General features: G+C 44.0%; 1 protein-coding gene across 6 annotated transcripts in view; it reads left to right on the forward strand.

The window, feature by feature from the left end:
* CEP89 (centrosomal protein 89) overlaps positions 1–19541 on the forward strand; it is a 106350-nt gene that overhangs the window by 10386 nt on the left and 76423 nt on the right. For 3 of the 6 annotated variants that reach the window (XM_077288650.1, XM_077288653.1, XM_077288652.1), the window contains exons 4-7: positions 1384–1573; positions 16501–16600; positions 17522–17599; positions 19136–19369. In XM_077288650.1, coding sequence (XP_077144765.1) covers positions 1384–1573; positions 16501–16600; positions 17522–17599; positions 19136–19369 — 602 coding nt within the window. Of the gene's footprint in view, positions 1–1383; positions 1574–4295; positions 4407–16500; positions 16601–17521; positions 17600–19135; positions 19370–19541 lie in introns of those variants that run through there. The other 3 variants (XM_077288651.1, XM_077288654.1, XM_077288655.1) reach the window with 3 other exon arrangements.

The following is a 19541-nucleotide window of genomic DNA, read 5'->3' on the forward strand; positions in this document are numbered from 1 at the left end:
GGCTCTGTTCCGGACCTGAGGAGGGTGAGTAATGAACAGTTTTTTTGTTTTGTTTGTTTTTTTGACAATGTATGCCTAAAGATGAAGGTTTTCTGTTTTCAAAAGTGTTGCCCATTATTGATTATCCCACTTTAACCCCTTAATGACAGCCAATACGTCTTTTAACTGACCTTAGATATAAGAGAATAGCATCCCCATACAGGTGACAATCCAGCAGCTGTTGACTGTACACTATAGCTGACAACTTGCTATAACAGCCATGATCAGTGTTGTCACCGTACATATCTGTTTAACCCCTTAGATGCTGATGTCAATAGTGACTACATCATTATAAATGGTTAACAGAGTGTGGGGGCTTCCTCTTTATCCAAACTGGGGCCCTCAGATCAGGATTGTGTGGTCCTGATGTTTGCGATGGCAATTCACAACCAAATAGCGGCCTTAGAGTCTGACAGCTCTAGTAATCTCTTCAGAAGTTAGAGGCATTTAGGTGGTAAAAATGCACATTTTCATTTCTGTCATACCACTTTGCATTAATTCCTGTAAAGTACCTGAAGGGTTAATAAACTATCTGACTGCAGTTTTCAATATGTCTAGGGGTGCTGTTTTTAAAATGGTATCATGTTTGGGGGTTTCCCAATATATAGGACCCCTAAAGTCACTTCAAACATGGATAAGTCCCTAAAAAAATAAATTTTGTAAATTTCCTTGAAAAAATGGAAAATTGCTGCTACAATATTAAACCTCCTAAAATGCTAACAAAATAAAATAACATTTTACAAATGGTGCTGATGTAAAGCAGACATGTGGGAAATGTTATTTATTAATGGTTTGCTGTGGTATGACCATCTGGATTAAAGAAATAATCATTCAAATTTAGAAAATTGATAATTTTTTAACTTTTTTCTCAAATTTTTGATATTTTTTATAAATAAATGCAAAACATATTGACCTAAATTTACCATTATCATAAAGTATAATGTGTCACGAAAAAACAATCTCAAAATCACTGGGATTTGTTGAAGCGTTGCAGAGTTATTACCACATAAAGTGACACTGGTCAGATTTCAAAAATTTGGCTCCGTCACTAAGGGGTTAAACCACTCATAGGGCTCTAAAATAAATAACGTATACTCACCTTGACGATCACTTATTCTAACCCCAGTGGTCCGTGGCAGTCTTTCTTTATTTTGCAGAAGAGGCAGCGTGCCTGACATCCACGAGATCGCTGCAGCCAATCACTAGCCTCAGTGTTTGCACTAGCACGTATGGCACACAACTGCCGAGGCCAGTGATTGTCTGCAGCGGTCACGTGGTTGAATGCACTGTTCCTTTAGCGATTTAATAAACTGTCTTGTAAATATTAATTGAAAATTGTTTTAGACAAAACTGGAAGACTTACGCAGATGGCAGAGACATGAGATCGCCCGTCATGTCTTTCGATTTTGAGGACGACGACACCGAGGAACAGATGTCTGACATCGAGAGGGAACAAATTGAGCACCGGGATGAGAGGAGAGGTGAAGGTGAATCTCCGGAACCGCTGTATGCCACCCCGCTTAAGGACCGACAGGTAAGTTATAAGTCGCCAGTTCTTTCCCGTACCTGACCCATAGCTGTGTGGGACAGGAGCGCACGGCTTCTGCTCGAGCTCACAGCAGTGTATGGGCTCATAGTCTTTCTATTTGAGTCCATACACCACTATGTGCACCCTCTGGCCCCCTGAACCGGTCTCCCCTAATGAGTCTTTGGAGAAATGTCAAGTGTCATGTGTAGGTATGTGTAGCTTTATACACCATTTTCAAGGGTATTCATGCCCTGCAGCTGATCGGTGGTGGTCCTGTTGTTGGGGCCCCCATGATTGATCAAGCATGAAGTCCTGCACAATAATATTCTGAATAGACAGCGTCTCATCTCGCCCCCTGCGGTTCTTCATGCAGCCGGCGTAGCTCTTTTGCTGCTGCCCGTATTCTATCGCGCTCCATTGTTTTTCCGCTGATCCCTGCTGTTTTGCTATTACAGAGAATATACACTGGCCATAAAAAAGCGCTCTAATGTCATCAGCATTTTACTTTGTGCCACACGGCTTTCAGGACAGCTCGTTACATAATATATTTGCCTAATCGAAGCGCGCAGGGACTTGCGGTATTTTCATCATGTTCCGAATTAGCCCTGACAGTAATTAGATAGTGCGAAAAAAAATATTGTAGAGGAATTAATTTGTACAAATTAAGGCTCGGAGGCTTGAAAACATTTTTTTTATCATGATGCGAGCTGACGCAAAGATAATTACCGTATATACTCGAGTATAAGCCGAGATTTTCAGCCCAAATTTTTGGGCTGAAAGTGCCCCTCTCGGCTTATACTCGACTCATGATCGGCGGTGGGGTCGGCGGGTGAGGGGGAGAGAGGACTGTCGCATGCTCACCTAGTCCCGGCGCTCCTGGCGCTCCCCCTACCCGTCCCACGGTCTTCGGTGCCGCAGCTCGTCCCCTGTTCAGTGGTCACATGGTACCGCTCATTAGAGAAATGAATATGGACTCCACTCCTATAGGGGTGGAGCCGCAAATTAATTCCTCTAATCAGCGGTAACGGTGACCGCTGATAGAGGAAGAGGCTGCGGCACCCGGAGACCAGCTGTCCGGGAGAAGGAGCCAGGGACGCCGGGAGCAGGTAAGTATCTCATATTTACCTGTCCGCGTTCCACCCGCCGGGCGCCGCTCTGTCTTCGCGTCCTCTTGTTCTGACTGTGCAGGTCAGAGGGCGCGATGACGCATATAGTGTGCGCTCCACCCTCTGCCTGATCAGTCAGTGCAGAGAGACTCCGGGACGCTGAGGAGCTGCAAGCAAGAGAGGTGAGTATGTGGTTTTTTTTTTGCAGCAGCAGCAGCATTTTATATTGCACAGATTTATGTGGAGTATCTATGGGGCCATAATCAAAGGTGCAGGGCATTTTATATGGCACAGCTTTCTATGGAGCATCTATGGGGCCATAATCAAAGGTGCAGAGCATTGTATATGGCACAGCTTTCTATGGAGCATCTATGGGGCCATAATCAAAGGTGCAGAGCATTTTATATGGCACAGCTTTCTATGGAGCATCTATGGGGCCATAATCAAAGGTGCAGAGCATTGTATATGGCACAGCTTTCTATGGAGCATCTATGGGGCCATAATCAAAGGTGCAGAGCGTTGTATATGGCACAGCTTTCTATGGAGCATCTATGGGGCCATAATGAACTGTGCAGAGCATTATATATGGGGCAGCTTTATGTGGAGCGTCTATGGGGCTATACTGAACGGTGCAGAGCATTATATATGGCACAGCTTTATGTGGAGCATCTATGGGGCCATAATGAACAGTGCAGAGCATTATATGTGGCACAGCTTTATGTGGAGCATCTATGAGGCCATAATGAACAGTATGGAGCATCTATTTTTAATTTTGAAATTCACCGGTAGCTGCTGCATTTTCCACCCTAGGCTTATACTCGAGTCAATAAGTTTTCCCAGTTTTTTGTGGCAAAATTAGGGGGGTCGGCTTATACTCGGGTCGGCTTATACTCGAGTATATACGGTATCCAATGGCTCGTTATTATCGCCGAGTGATGCCACGGAAATAAGTCGCCTGGCAATGTGGGTCGATTAAACCAACCACATGTTTCACCTTTACAATGGAGTGCTGCCTCTTCTTTGAATCTTTTGTGAATCTGGTGCAATCAATTGGACTGGTTGCCTGGGGCCTTGCACCCGAAGATGAGTACAAATGTAGTGCTGTTCATATATATATATATATATATATTTTTTTTTTTTTTTTCTCCTTTTCTGTTTTTGGCTTCTGATTTAAAGTGTTCAAAGAGCTATCTTTTTTTTTTTTTTCTTTTGTCCCACTGCTTTATGGCCTTGTTCAGCATTAGTTGTCTACCCTGCATAGTAATGCCTTCTCTGGCCTTATGCTAATTGGTTAATTGTTGATTGTGACCATTTGGTTCACGATGCTAGCAGTCACTCCATTCATATATATTTAGTATGGCTGGGATAGGACGCGTGCGGGTTCGCGTGTGCAACAGTTTAACCCCTTTCTGACATCTGACGTACTATCCCGTCGAGGTGGGGTGGGCCCGTATGACCACCGACGGGATAGTACGTCATCACCTATCAGCGGCGCTCACGGGGGGAGCGCGGCCGGGTGTCAGCTGCATATCGCAGCTGACATCCGGCACTATGTGCCAGGAGCGGTCACGGACCGCCCCCGGCACATTAACCCCCGGCACACCGCGATCAAACATGACACCGAGGAACAGATGTCTGACATCGAGAGGGAACAAATTGAGCACCGGGATGAGAAGAGAGGTGAAGGTGAATCTCCGGAACCGCTGTATGCCACCCCGCTTAAGGACCGACAGGTAAGTTATAAGTCGCCAGTTCTTTCCCGTACCTGACCCATAGCTGTGTGGGACAGGAGCGCACGGCTTCTGCTCGAGCTCACAGCAGTGTACGGGCTCATAGTCTTTCTATTTGAGTTCATACACCACTATGTGCACCCTCTGGCCCCCTGAACCGGTCTCCCCTAATGAGTCTTTGGAGAAATGTCAAGTGTCATGTGTAGGTATGTGTAGCTTTATACACCATTTTCAAGGGTATTCATGCCCTGCAGCTGATCGGTGGTGGTCCTGTTGTTGGGGCCCCCATGATTGATCAAGCATGAAGTCCTGCACAATAATATTCTGAATAGACAGCGTCTCATCTCGCCCCCTGCGGTTCTTCATGCAGCCGGCGTAGCTCTTTTGCTGCTGCCCGTATTCTAACATCAACATCTAACATCAAACATGATCGCGGTGTACCGGCGGTATAGGGAAGCATCGCGCAGGGAGGGGGCTCCCTGCGGGCTTCCCTGAGACCCCCGGAGCAACGCGATATGATCGCGTTGCTCCGAGGGTCTCCTACCTCCCTCCTCGCCGCAGGTCCCGGATCCAAGATGGCCGCGGCATCCGGGTCCTGCAGGGAGGGAGGTGGCTTACCGAGCGCCTGCTCAGAGCAGACGCTGGTAAGCCTGCAGCCCTGGACAGCAGATCGTCGATCTGACAGAGTGCTGTGCACACTGTCAGATCAATGATCTGTAATGTCCCCCCCTGGGACAAAGTAAAAATGTAAAAAAAAATTCCCCACATGTGTGTAAAAAAAAATAAATAAATAAAAAAAATAAAGAAAAAAATAAAAAATATTATTCCCATAAATACATTTCTTTAGCTAACTAAAATTAAAAAAACAATAAAAGTACACATATTTAGTATCGCCGTGTCCGTAACGACCCAACCTATAAAACTGCCCCACTAGTTAACCCCTTCAGTAAACACCGTAAGAAAAAAAAAACAAAAACGAGGCAAAAAACAACGCTTTATTATCATACCGCCGAACAAAAAGTGGAATAACACGCGATCAAAAAGACTGATATAAATAACCATGGTACCGCTGAAAACGAGCCGCCATACAGCATCATCAGCAAAAAAATAAAAAAGTTATAGTCCTGAGAATAAAGCGATACCAAAATAATTATTTTTTCTTTAAAATAGTTTTTATCGTATAAAAGCGCCAAAACATAAAAAAAATGATATAAATGAGATATCGCTGTAATCGTACTGACCCGACGAATAAAACTGCTTTATCAATTTTACCAAACGCGGAACGGTATAAACGCCTCCCCCAAAAGAAATTCATGAATAGCTGGTTTTTGATCACTCTGCCTCACAAAAATCGGACTAAAAAGCGATCAAAAAATGTCACGTGTCCGAAAATGTTACCAATTAAAACGTCAACTCGTCCCGCAAAAAACAAGATCTCACATGACTCTGTGGACTCAAATATGGAAAAATTACAGCTCTCAAAATGTGGTAACGCAAAAAATATTTTTTGCAATGAAAAGCGTCTTTCAGTGTGTGACGGCTGCCAATCATAAAAATCCGCTAAATAACCCGCTATAAAAGTAAATCAAACCCCCCTTCATCACCCCCTTAGTTAGGGAAAAATAAAAAAATTAAAAAATGTATTTATTTCCATTTTCCCATTAGGGCTAGGGTTAGGGCTAGGGTTAGGGCTAGGGTTGGGGCTAGGGTTGGGGCTAGGGTTGGGGCTAGGGTTGGGGCTAGGGTTAGGGCTAGTGATAGGGCTAGGGTTATGGCTAGGGTTGGGGCTAGGGTTGGGGCTACAGTTAGGGTTGGGGCTAAAGATAGGGTTAGGGTTTGGATTACATTTACGGTTGGGAATAGGGTTGGGTGTGTCTGGGTTAGAAGAGTGGTTAGGGTTACTGTTGGGATTAGGGTAAGGGGTGTGTTTGGATTAGGGTTTCAGTTATAATTGGGGGGTTTCCACTGTTTAGGCACATCAGGGGCTCTCCAAACGGGACATGGCATCCGATCTGAATTCCAGCCAATTCTGCGTTGAAAAAGGAAAACAGTGCTCCTTCCCTTCAGAGCTCTCCCGTGTGCCCAAACAGGGGTTTACCCCAACATATGGGGTATCAGCGTACTCAGGACAAATTGGACATCATCTGTTGGGGTCCAATTTCTCCTGCTACCCTTGGGAAAATACAAAACTGGGGGCCAAAAAATAAGTTTTGTGGGAAAAAAAAGATTTTTTTATTTTCACGGCTCTGCGTTGTAAACTGTAGTGAGACACTTGGGGGTTCAAAGTTCTCACAACACATCTAGATAAGTTCCTTGGGGGGTCTAGTTTCCAATATGGGGTCACTTGTGGGGGGTTTGTACTGTTTGGGTACATCAGGGGCTCTGCAAATGCAACGTGACGCCTGCAGACCAATCCATTTAAGTCTGCATTCCAAATGGCGCTAAAACAGTGGTTCCCCCCACATATGGGGTATCAGCGTACTCAGGACAAATTGGACAACAACTTTTGGGGTCCAATATATCCTGATACCCTTGTGACAATACAAAACTGGGGGCTAAAAAATCATTTTTGTGAAAAAAAAAAAAAGAATTTTTATTTTCACGGCTCTGCGTTATAAACTGTAGTGAAACACTTGGGGGTTCAAAGCTCTCAAAACACATCTAGATAAGTTCCTTAGGGGGTCTACTTTCCAAAATGGTGTCACTTGTGGGGGGTTTTAATGTTTAGGCACATCAGGGGCTCTCCAAACGCAACATGGCATCCCATCTTAATTCCAGTCAATTTTGCATTGAAAAGTAAAATAGCGCTCCTTCCCTTCCGAGCTCTGCTATGCGCCCAAACAGTGGTTTACCCCCACATATGGGGTATCGTCGTACTCAGGACAAATTGCACAACAACTTTTGTGGTCTAATTTCTTCTCTTACCCTTGGGGAAATAAAAAAAGGGGGCGAAAAGATCATTTTTGTGAAAAAATATGATTTTTTATTTTTACGGCTCTGCATTATAAACTTCTGTGAAGCACTTGTTAGGTCAAAGTGCTCACCACACATCTAGATAAGATCCTTAGGGGGTCTACTTTCCAAAATGGTGTCACTTGTGGGGGGTTTCAATGTTTAGGCACATCAGGGACTCTCCAAATGCAACATGGCGTCCCATCTCAATTCCAGTCAATTTTGCATTGAAAAGTCAAATGGCGCTCCTTTCCTTCCCGAGCTCTGCCATGCGCCCAAACAGTGGTTTACCCCCACATATGGGGTATCAGCGTACTCAGGACAAATTGTACAACAAATTTTGGGGTCTGGGTCATTCCATGTCAAGTGAACCAATGATTTTTACCACTATATTTTAAATTCTTTTGAGATTTTGTTATTTGATAATAGTGTGTCAGAGAATGCAAAATGTGAAGAAGAAAAAATTCTAGATTTTTTTTTTTTTTTTTTAATTGATTTTCAAAGTTCGGAAAAAGTGTGAATTTCGGTGTCGCCTGCCTTTACATTTCTCCCCATAGCTCAGGCTAGAAAAGAGATAGAGAAACAAAATAAACACCATTCTACTCAGAACTGTACAGGCTTTCACCAGATATGTCACAAGAGTATCTTTGATAATATTTTACCTATGTGAACGCAAGCGCAAAACTTTAAAACGTATTTCCGAAAAAAAACGTTTAATTTAAAAATTTCAAAAACTGCACATGTGCCTGCTATGCTCCTAGCCACATCTGTTCCAAAATACAAGCTGGGATCATGATGGGATCATATTTTAAAAAATAAAACTATTACAGTGTCAGTTCAAAAATCTTGATTTCAGGTCTGTTCAGCCTGTGGTCTAACAGTGTGGGGTCCATATTTACCAAATAATCCATGATTGTTAGATATTCCTGTATTATTTTATTATGTTACCACATAGAAGCAGGAGAGGACAGAGGAGAAGCTTTGTTAGGGCTGAGGATGACCAGGGGTAGCAGAGCAAGAGACTGCAGAGACTGCAGAGCAAATGACAGGCCGGCAGCTCGGGCCGTATTCACACCAAATCTGAACACCCAGGCAACTCCTCAAATGGAGGGAGAAAAATATTCTTAACATCCAGTTCATGTATTGTACAAACCAGGACTACGAAGAGGAGGAGGAGAGTTTGTTATAACATCGGTTACAGGAAGCAGAACCCATCACAGGGACTCCGCAATACCGGTCTGTCATCCCATGTAGTGGAAATAAAGACAGTGACGTCCATGAGGTGGTAGAAGGCAGAACAAGATCGGCAATGGATGACAACTGGCTATGTGACCTGTGAATATGATCGGCGCTGGTGGTTACTGGACTCTCCAAAGATTGTGAAAATGAAGACGTAGAAGTGACTTTTCTGCACCTTCTGGTCCAGCGCGTCCTTTGTGTATCCAAGAAAATCAGACATTGTAAAAGTTACAAAAATCAGATATAACTCAGGTGGAGCCGAGCACCACGACAGGCCACACATACTCTGACACAGAAGGAAACGGCCATTGCTAGTGAGCGCTTATGGACAAGATGACATTTCATCCTCTAGAAGGGACACATTGATGATAGAAGGCCAGTGTAAAAACCTACTATTAATTGTTTGATTAGTTCATATTTTATAGTACGAGGATTTAACTACTGTACTATTCTTCTTAAACACTTCAGAAATGACAGGTTTCGTGATATAGTAGAAAAAAAAATTGTTCCATGTATAAATAGGTTGTAGAAATATTGGTTCTTTTAATCTTGTTTTTATTTATTTTTTTTGTTTATTGATAATGTGTGCAACCTGTAAAGCGCTGCGGAATATGTTAGCGCTATATAAAAAATAAAGATTATTATATTATTATTATTATTATTATAACATATAATTAGGATCAGACTGTATTTAGAAAACCACACTTGAGGATGTGATCACCTTTTATCTTTTGGTTTGTTCAATGAATTCAGGTTGAAAATGCTGAGCAAGTTATGATGATTAAGATGTATTTATTCTGGCACTTCGGTATTTGTTTTTTGTGTTTCTTTATTGTTACATATAAATGTTGAATGCAATAAGTTGTAATTTGAAAAGAAAAAAGGAAGAAACTCACACAGACATAAAATCAGATGATTCAAGGCTTAAAAAAAAATACAGATTTGATAGATCCCAAGTTGAATCCCTGTACAAATATAAACAAGAACACAAGTAACACACATGCATGTTTTCACAATTTTAAAACATACGTTTTTTTCAGAATTGCGCATCAAAATTTTTAATTTGATTTCTCCAAACAAAATATAAAGAAACATAGTCTTGTGACATATCAAATGAAAGCTGCTACCTTTCTGAGAAAAATGATGCCTCTCCCACCTCTATATCGTAATTCTAGCCCGAGATATGATAAAAAATGTAAAGCCATACCAGGCTAAAATCTGCGCTTTTTCAAAACTTTAAAAATCTATAAAAAATTAACTGATGAAGAAAAAAATTCTAAACTTTTAATTTGTAATTAACTAAAGTTGTACTTCATAAAAACAAAAAATAAAAAAAATCCAAAGACGTAAGGTAAAAAAAATATTCATATTTGGATCACTTGATATGGAATGACCCGTCTATTTTCTCCTGTTACCCGTGGTAAAATAAAACAAATTGGAGCTGAAATAAATTTTGTGTGAAAAAAAGTTAAATGTTCATTTTTATTTAAACATTCCAAAAATTCCTGTGAATCACCTGAAGGGTTAATAAACTTCTTGAAAGTGGTTTTGAGTACCTTGAGGAGTGCAGTTTTTAGAATGGTGTCACACTTGGGTATTTTCTATCATATAGACCCCTCAAAATGACTTCAAATGAGATGTGGTCCCTAAAAAAAAAATGGTGTTGTAAAAATGAGAAATTGCTGGTCAACTTTTAACCCTTATAACTCCGTCACAAAAAAAAATTTTGGTTCCAAAATTGTGCTGATGTAAAGTAGACATGTGGGAAATGTTACTTATTAAGTATTTTGCGTGACATATGTCTGTGATTTAAGGGCATAAAAATTCAAAGTTGGAAAATTGCGAAATTTTCAAAATTTTCGCCAAATATTCGTTTTTTTCACAAATAAACGCAAGTTATATCGAAGAAATTTTACCACTATCATGAAGTACAATATGTCACGAGAAAACAGTGTCAGAATCGCCAAGATCCGTTGAAGCGTTCCAGAGTTATAACCTCATAAAGAGACAGTAGTCAGAATTACAAAAATTGGCCCGGTCATTAACGTGCAAACCACCCTTGGGGGTGAAGGGGTTAAAGTGCTTGGCAGTTAGACAATGGCAGTTGGGCAGGTGACAGGTAAGGTGCATAAGTTTTATAATCAGTCATGCTTCTTTGTCAGTCATACTACATTATCCATTAATCATATCAATCTGCTTCTTATTTGTTTTTACTTCTGCTTTCTCACAACTCGCCCGCCCTTTAACACATTCTGGTCACTCACTCTATATCCACCCCTCCCTTCTCCCCTCTCCAATGTATAACTCTGAGGCTCTACTGACATTTCTTACCCACTCCAAACCAGCCACTACCGCCATGCAGCACTCAAAACCTTCATACAAATTATCCCACCACCTGCTCTTTCTGTTTTTTCTCCTTCTACTAGTTGCAGGTGACATCTCCCCGAACCCTGGCCCCCCCTCCACCAGCATACATTACTCTCCTCCAGCTGCATATAGAAACCCTGCTAATCTTATTAACGTTCAGTGCATGCCTTCTCCTATCGCTTTCCACTGTGCTCTCTGGAATGCACGGTCTGTGTGTAACAAACTAACTTACATTCACGATCTTTTCCTCTCTATTTCCCTTAACCTTCTGGCTATTACAGAAACCTGGATCCAGGACTCAGACACCACCGCCGCTGCGGCTCTCTCGTTTGGTGGGCTGAAATTTTCACATACCACCAGACCTGAGAACAGACAGGGTGGAGGTGTTGGTTTGCTCCTTTCATCACAATGTGCTTTCCAGGTCATCCCCCCCCCCCCTTCCCTCACTCACATTTCCTTCCTTTTAAGTCCATGCTGTCAGACTCTTTAAGCCCTTCTTGCGAGTGGCGGTTATTTATCGCCCTCCAGGCTCCTCCCGCCAGTTTATAGACCACTTTGCCACCTGGCTTACTCACTTTCTATCTGGTGACATCCCCGCCCTCATCATGGGAGACTTTAACATCGTCATCAATGATCCCCTCTCCCAATCTGCTGCTCATCGTCTTTCTCTAACTTCTTCATTCGGCCTCTCACCGTTTACTAATTCTCCTACGCATGAGGACGGGAATACTCTGGACCTGGTCTTCTCCCGTCCCGGCTCGCTGCACCACTTTACAAACTCCCCTCTCCCGCTCTCGGACCACAACCTTCTTTCCTTCTCTGTCAAGAATTGTCTCCTCACCCGGGACACCCCCACTTACCACACTTATCGGAATACACGTACCATTAATACCCAGCGGCTTGTGGACAATCTCCACACATCTCTAGCCCCCATCTCCTCCCTCTCCTGTCCAGACGTGGCATTGTCACACTTCAATAATACACTGAAGAATGCCCTAGATGAAGCAGCACCTTCTACACGCAGAAAGACCCGACACAGACAACGGCAGCCCTGGCACACTATGCAAACACGCTTCCTGCAGCGTTGCTCAAGGTGTGCAGAGCGGCAGTGGAGAAAATCTCTCTTAGCAGAAGACTTCATCCACTATAAGTTCATGCTCAAAACCTATGACTCTGCCCTTTATCTGGCCAAACAATCCTACTTCACCACCCTCATCACCTCACTATCCAACAACCTAAAACGACTTTTTGAAACCTTAAACTCCCTCCTGAAACCTAAAGTACAGGCCCCCATCACCAACCTCAGCGGTGAGGATCTGGCCACTTATTTCTTAGAAAAAATCAACCACATCCATCAGGATATCTCAGCGCAATCTCCTCAGTGCCTGGATCCCTTCCCTGCCGCACCTCAAGCTCACTAGACATCTTTGAGCCTGTTTCAGAAGAAGTCTCCAAGCTCCTCGCTTCTGCTCAGCCTACAACCTGCAACAGTGACCCCATTCCTTCACATATCCTGCAGTCTCTCTCACCAGTGGTCACCACTCACCTGACTAAAATATTTAACCTCTCTCTTTCTTCAGGTATCTTTCCCTCCTCATTTAAACATGCCATCATAACCCCTTTACTTAAAAAGCCATCCCTGGACCAGAACTGCACTGCTAACTACAGACCTGTCTCTAACCTTTCCTTCATCTCTAAACTCCTGGAAAGCTTGGTCCACTCCCGTCTAATCCGTTATCTCTCGGATAACTCTCTTCTTGACCCCTTACAATCTGGTTTCCGCTCTTTACACTCCACTGAAACTGCCCTCACTAAAGTCTCTAATGATCTAATAACAGCTAAATCCAAAGGTCATTGCTCTCTGCTGATTCTCCTGGATCTCTCTGCCGCATTTGACCCTGTGGATCACCAGCTCCTTCTCCCTATGCTCCGCTCCATAGGCCTCAAGGACACAGCCCTCTCCTGGTTCTTCTACTTCTCTGACCGCTCCTTCACTGTATCTTTTGCCGGCTCCTCTTCCTCTCCTTGTCCCCTTACTATCGGGGTTCCGCAAGGCTCAGTCCTAGGCCCCCTCCTCTTCTCTCTTTACACGGCCCCTATTGGACAAACAATCAACAGATTTGGGTTCCAGTATCATCTCTATGCTGATGACACCCAATTATACACTTCTTCCCCCAACATAACCCCTACCCTAATTCAAAATACCAAGGATTGTCTGTCTGCTGTCTCTAACATCATGTCCTCCCTCTACCTGAAACTAAATCTCTCCAAAACGGAACTTCTTGTGTTTCTCCCATCTACTAACCTCACCCTGCCCAACATCGAAATTACCCTGGAGGGTTCAACCATAACTCCCAAGCAGCATACCCGCTGTCTTGGGGTCATATTCGACTCCGAACTTTCCTTTACTCCCTATATCCGATCACTCACTCGCTCTTGTCACCTTCATCTTAAAAACATCTCCAGAATCCGACCTTTTCTCACCTTTGAAACTGCTAAGACTCTTACTGTCGCTCTTATTCATTCTCGTCTGGACTACTGCAACTCTCTTCTGATCGGTCTCCCTCTTACCAAACTTTCTCCTCTTCAATCCATCTTGAATGCTGCAGCCAGAGTCATATTTCTGTCCAGCCGCTTCACCGATGCCTCCATCTTGTGCCAGTCATTACACTGGCTACCCATTCGCTACATGGTCCAGTATAAACTCATCTCTCTCACCCACAAAGCTCTCCACAGTTCTGCACCGCCTTATATCTCATCTCTGTCTATCGCCCTACACGTGCCCTCTGTTCTACAAACGACCTAAGACTAAGGGTACTGTCACACAGTGGCACTTTGGTCGCTACGACGGCACGATCCGTGACGTTCCAGCGATATCCATACGATATCGCAGTGTCTGACACGCTACTGCGATCAGGGACCCCGCTGAGAATCGTACGTCGTAGCAGATCGTTTGAAACTTTCTTTCGGCGTCAAGTGTCCCGCTGTGGCGGCATGATTGCATCGTGTGACAAAGGTCGTATACGATGTGCGCACAGTAACCAATGGCTTCTACATCGCAAATACGTCATGAAATTATCGCTCCAGCGCCGTGTATTGCAACGTGTGACCGCAGTCTACGACGCTGGAGCGATACTTATACGACGCTGCAACGTCACAGATCGTGCCGTCGTAGCGACCAAAGTGCCACTGTGTGACAGTACCCTAACATCCCCTGTAATCCGAACCTCACACCTCTGTCTCCAAGACTTCTCTCGTGCTGCGCCAGCTCTCTGGAATGCACTTCCCCAGACGATCAGACTGATACCTAGCCCCAACCTATTCAAGCGCGCTTTAAAAACCCATCTCAGTAAACTAACTTTGCCCTGTTCCCTCCTTCCAAATATTACTCTGAATCTGCACCCTACTATTCATCTGTCTCCACACCCTCCATGCACACGATTAACTGCACTTGGTACTTGACTATTGCACTTAAACACACGGGCTGATGACCGGATCATGCAGCTTTGTATGAAAATCCCTATGTATTATAATTGCCAGACCTGAAATAACAAGCACTTTTCACCTATTGTGTCCCCCTATTTCCTTGTAGATTGTAAGCTCGCGAGCAGGGACCTCACTCCAAATATCACTGTTTAAATTGTCATAACTCGTACCGAATTTATTCTTTGTACATGTCCCCGCTTAATTGTAAAGTGCTGCGGAATATGTTGGAGCTATATAAATAAAAATTATTATTAGTGTGTGTGTGTGTGTGTGTGTGTGTGTGTGTGTGTGTGTGTCTGTGTGTGTGTGTGTGTATATATATGCACGCATGCATACATGCATGCATTTAAGTAAAAAAGAAAAATAATGTCCCCAAAGATGGACAGCCCATTTTTAACAGTAAGACTAACCACCCACAAAAGTGATCATCTAATCTGTGGATGGGCTGTATATGTTTATGGGAGGAAATACTTTTAATGATTATGATATATAAGATTAGAAAAACTTCTTCATATTCTACCCCGTGATGCTGCAGTTTCGCATTTATTTGCCATTGCCAGTCCATTGGTATTGGAGCTCATACATAAAAGTAAAAGCAAGATGGAAGCTGTATATCCAGCGTTACCGCTGTATATTGTACGTTGGCCTCTTTGCACTTGTTGGGTATTTGCTGACACACATACGGCGGACGTCTACTCATTCATGGCTTTTTCTGCACTTACTCTAACAGAATCATTTGCATTCACACTAATTTGTTTGTGAGAATCATTACTAAACAGCGATAATGCATTCACAATCCCAAATATGCACTTTTTTTTTTTTTTTTTTTAACCGAGCGCTGCCAGTTGGGGGCGCTCTACTGCTAAATGTGAAAGTGTGTGTGTGTGTGGGGGGGGGGGGGGGGGGGGGAACAGAACCTAAAAAGTAAGGTGTGCATGGAGTGAAGCTCAATCTAGCATCTCCACTCAAGCGAGAGAGTGGACTTCTGACTCGTCGGACAGATAGTCTCTGCGCCTTCGTGATTTCATTGCGTTAACTCAAACCTAGATTGTCACATTAAAAAAAACCTTATTGGTGAGACTTATAATACCAATTCCCCTGGTATGTGGTCAGCCCACTGAGCAGAGATCAGCAGAGGTCCGGAAGAAGCTGCAGGGGATCATAAAGGTGAGTATTACTTAAGGTACCTTCACACGAAACGACTTTGTAACGATATCGCTAGCGATCCGTGACGTTGCAGCATCCTCGCTAGCGATATCGTTTAGTTTGACACGCAGCAGCGATCAGGATCCTGCTGTGATGTCGCTGGTCCCTGAATAAAGTCCAGAACTTTATTTGGTCGTCTGATCGCCGTGTATCGTTGTGTTTGAAAGCAAAAGCAACGATACCAGCGATGTTTTACACTGGTAACCAGGGTAAACATCGGGTTACCAAGCGCAGGGCCGCGCTTAGTAACCCAATGTTTACCCTGGTTACCAGCGTAAAAGTAAAAAAAACAAACAGTACATACTCACCTGCGCGTCCCCCAGCGTCTGCTTCCTGACACTTACTGAGCGCCGGCCCTAAAGTGAAAGTGAAAGCACAGCGGTGACGTCACCGCTGTGCTGTTAGGGCCGGAGCTCAGTCAGTGTCAGGAAGCAGACGCTGGGGGACGCGCAGGTGAGCATGTACTGTTTGTTTTTTTTTACTTTTACGCTGGTAACCAGGGTAAACATCGGGTTACTAAGCGCGGCCCTGCGCTTAGTAACCCGATGTTTACCCTGGTTACCCGGGGTCCTCGGCATCGTTGGTCGCTGGAGAGCGGTCTGTGTGACAGCTCCCCAGCGATCAAACAGCGACGCTGCAGCGATCGGCATCGTTGTCGCTATCGCTGCAGCGTCGCTTCGTGTGAAGGTACCTTTAGTTTCTTACTTAATAGTCTTGTGAGCCTTTGTTTATAATGTCAAGGTCCGGGACAATTCTTATAATGTTCAGTCTAAAATATTTAGGACACCTATTGCACTTATTGGGTAATAAAAGAGGAAACTTTTTTTTTTTTTCTCATTCCTTCCAGAAGAAGATACAGCCAGTGATAAGACAAGAAGAGGAAAGTGAGCGATCGTCTCCTGAAGTCAGCAATTATCCTGTGGAGACAGAGTTTCACACGACAGAAGGTATGGCTCCAGGAGGGGGGCTGACTTATGTTGGATGAGCATGTGCCTGCGCACCCCTATTCCTGCTGCCACTATGCATCTGCGCGCCCCTGTCCCAACTGCTACATGCCCCTATCCCAGGTCCTGGCATGTGCCTGTGTGCCCTTGTCCAGGGTACTGGCATGTGCCTGTGCGCCCTGTCACAGTTGCTAAGCGCCCCTGTCCCAGGTACTGGCAAGTATCTTTGCATCTTTGTCTCGGCTGCTACGTGCCCCTGTCCCGGCTCCTGGCATGTGCCTGGGTGCTCCTGTCTGTGCTGTTTCTGTGCGCCTTTGTCTCGGCCTCTACTAGCCACTGTCCCTGCTCCTGGCATGTGCATGCGCACCGCTGTCCCAGCTCCTGGCATGTGCCTGCGCGCCCCTATCCCAGCTGCTATGCGCCCCTGTCCTTGCTCCTGGCATGTGCCTGCGTGCCCCTGTCCCAGTTGGTACTAGCCACTGTCCCAGCTCCTGGCATGTGCATGCGTGCTCCTGTCCCAGCTGCTACTAGCCCCTGTCCCTGCTCCTGGCATGTGCATGCGCGCCCCTGTCCCAGCTCCTGGCATGTGCATGCGCGCCCCTGTCCCTGCTCCTGACATGTGCATGCGCGCTCCTGTCTCTGCTGCTACACTCCCCTGTCCCAGCTCCTGGCACCTGCCTGGATCATACTACATACTTCCACACTCCTTAAAGCCCGGAGCACTTTAGGTTTTGGGACGACTTGCTCAGCTTTGGCGTACCCTCGTGTAGAAGAGCGGGTGTCCTATGCTCCTGTTATGTAGCACTCTGATATACAGTGTAGGGTGTTCGCCCACTCATTGGCCATGATTATATAGCCAGCGATGAAATGTCAGACCATATGAAGGATGTTTGTTTTTCATAATGATTGTGTCTTGTCTTCCAGATCACAGAGTTGAGTCTCCAATTCCTCATCCTGATACAGAGGAAAGCAAAGAGCAGCTTGAACATCGGGTCAGATCGGGTAATTTAGGTTTTATTTACAGTAATTTTTTCCATACAGCTGCTTGTGAAATTGAACTCCTCTTCAGCGTTTAGCACTGGAACCCACAGCCTGACACCTATAGGGGCACTATTCCTCCATTCATAGAGGGGATTTGATCGACGGAGCGGGTTTGGACCCACATGATCTTACATTTATCACCTATCTTGTGGATTGTATGTTTATGGGATAATCCCTTAAATGAAAACATGTCACAGATCAGAAATCAACTAAGTTTCTGCAGATTTTTTTTTTTTTTTTTTTTTTTTTTTATGTGTGTGTGTCTGGACATTTACGACGATCGCCAATAACAGTTTTGCTTTCTACTTTTATATTGACTCACAGATATCCTCCCCTTTTTTTAAAAACCATAAACTCTTTATTAAATCTTGATTTAAAAAACTTTAATGACTTAAATAATTAACATCACACCAACACCACAAGAAGAAAAATAACCAGGGGGGGTGCCTATCCCTAAACTGGCCTATCTCTACCTACCTACTTGCAGAGGTTGGCACCCTATACCTGCGCAGTGGCGCCCCCGCTCCTCGATGGCTTACCCTGCTCGCCCTGATGGGCCCTGTAATGGCAGGGAGTGAGAGAGATGGTGAATAGGTAGGTGAGAAAGAAAAAGAGGTATGTGTGCAGTAATGTAGATCTTTACTTCTATAAAAGAAGCTAGAACAGTTTTATTGGCTCATTGGCCAGCTAAATACTCTGCAAATGCTGGCACAGGCTATAATTAAAGCTGCCCTTTGTTACTTCACATTAGATATTGCTAGTGTCTCTCTAAAGATTACCTATATATGTGACCAAAACTAATTGCCTAGATATTGTGATACAATCAAGGATGTCTTGCCACAGAATTTCTATATACAAAAGATATTTTTCTGCGCCCTCCCCAATCTAGGCCTGAATAGTGTATATAGAATCTATATCAAAAAAGATACACTGCACACCCTCCTATACCCTATATGTGCAAATAAACAAAGATATGGCCCCTAATAAAATAGGTGCGTGGTCATATGTTAGATAATTAATATCCTAAATTCTTATTCACACATGGCTGCAGTATAGACAGACAATAGATTAAAGCCATAAGTGGACTATTGCACATATGTTGGCCAGAAATTTTTTTTTTATATTTTAGAAAACCAAACAAAAGGAAAATAACCAAACACCCTAATAACAATAAGGTATATCATAATTCATGTAGCCATTCGGCCATATATCAAGTTAAATTCAATTACTCAGGTCCGATATCAACTTCCAAATCATATGGCCCATTGACTCATATACCAGGTTTAGATCAATTACTCATAGCCCATTGATTCATGTACCAGGTTGAAATCAAATTCTCGACGCGTTTCCCCTCTGCCGAGGTTCATCAGGAGGAGGATATAACCAAGGTACTTATCTCATTGCTGCAAATATGAGCCCAAGGTGATTGGATTAGATGAAATGAAGTGGTAGGGACAATCCCCCATTCCGATGTGATGCTATGTACTTTTATACCAGATTCGTCTGTGGAAGCAAATCGCAGGGCTCCCGAAAGATGGCAAAACCATGAAGACGATGATGACGGCGTCCAGCTGCGGGAAGAAACTCTGCAACTGACAGACAGGAACCTGGAGCTGAACTCTCAAGTGCAGCAGCTCAGGCAGCAGATAAAAGCCATGCGGGTGAAGATGAAGACTCTGAAGGACGAAAAGAAAGGTTTTCAAGAATTGTTAAAAAATAACCATGCGGAAGGTAAGCATCGCAACAGTAAAATGGTGATCACACGTTAACATTTTTAGTGCTTTGGACTAAGGCATAGACACAGAGAGCAATGGAGGATCAGGTGGGTGAGGACTTCGGCTGCGACACCTGTTGTGTGACCACTGGTCATTAGGTGTCTCTCCTGCTCCACACCAATACAAGT

This window comes from Ranitomeya variabilis, chromosome 2 (assembly GCF_051348905.1).
Source record: "Ranitomeya variabilis isolate aRanVar5 chromosome 2, aRanVar5.hap1, whole genome shotgun sequence".
Lineage (NCBI taxonomy): Eukaryota > Metazoa > Chordata > Amphibia > Anura > Dendrobatidae > Ranitomeya > Ranitomeya variabilis.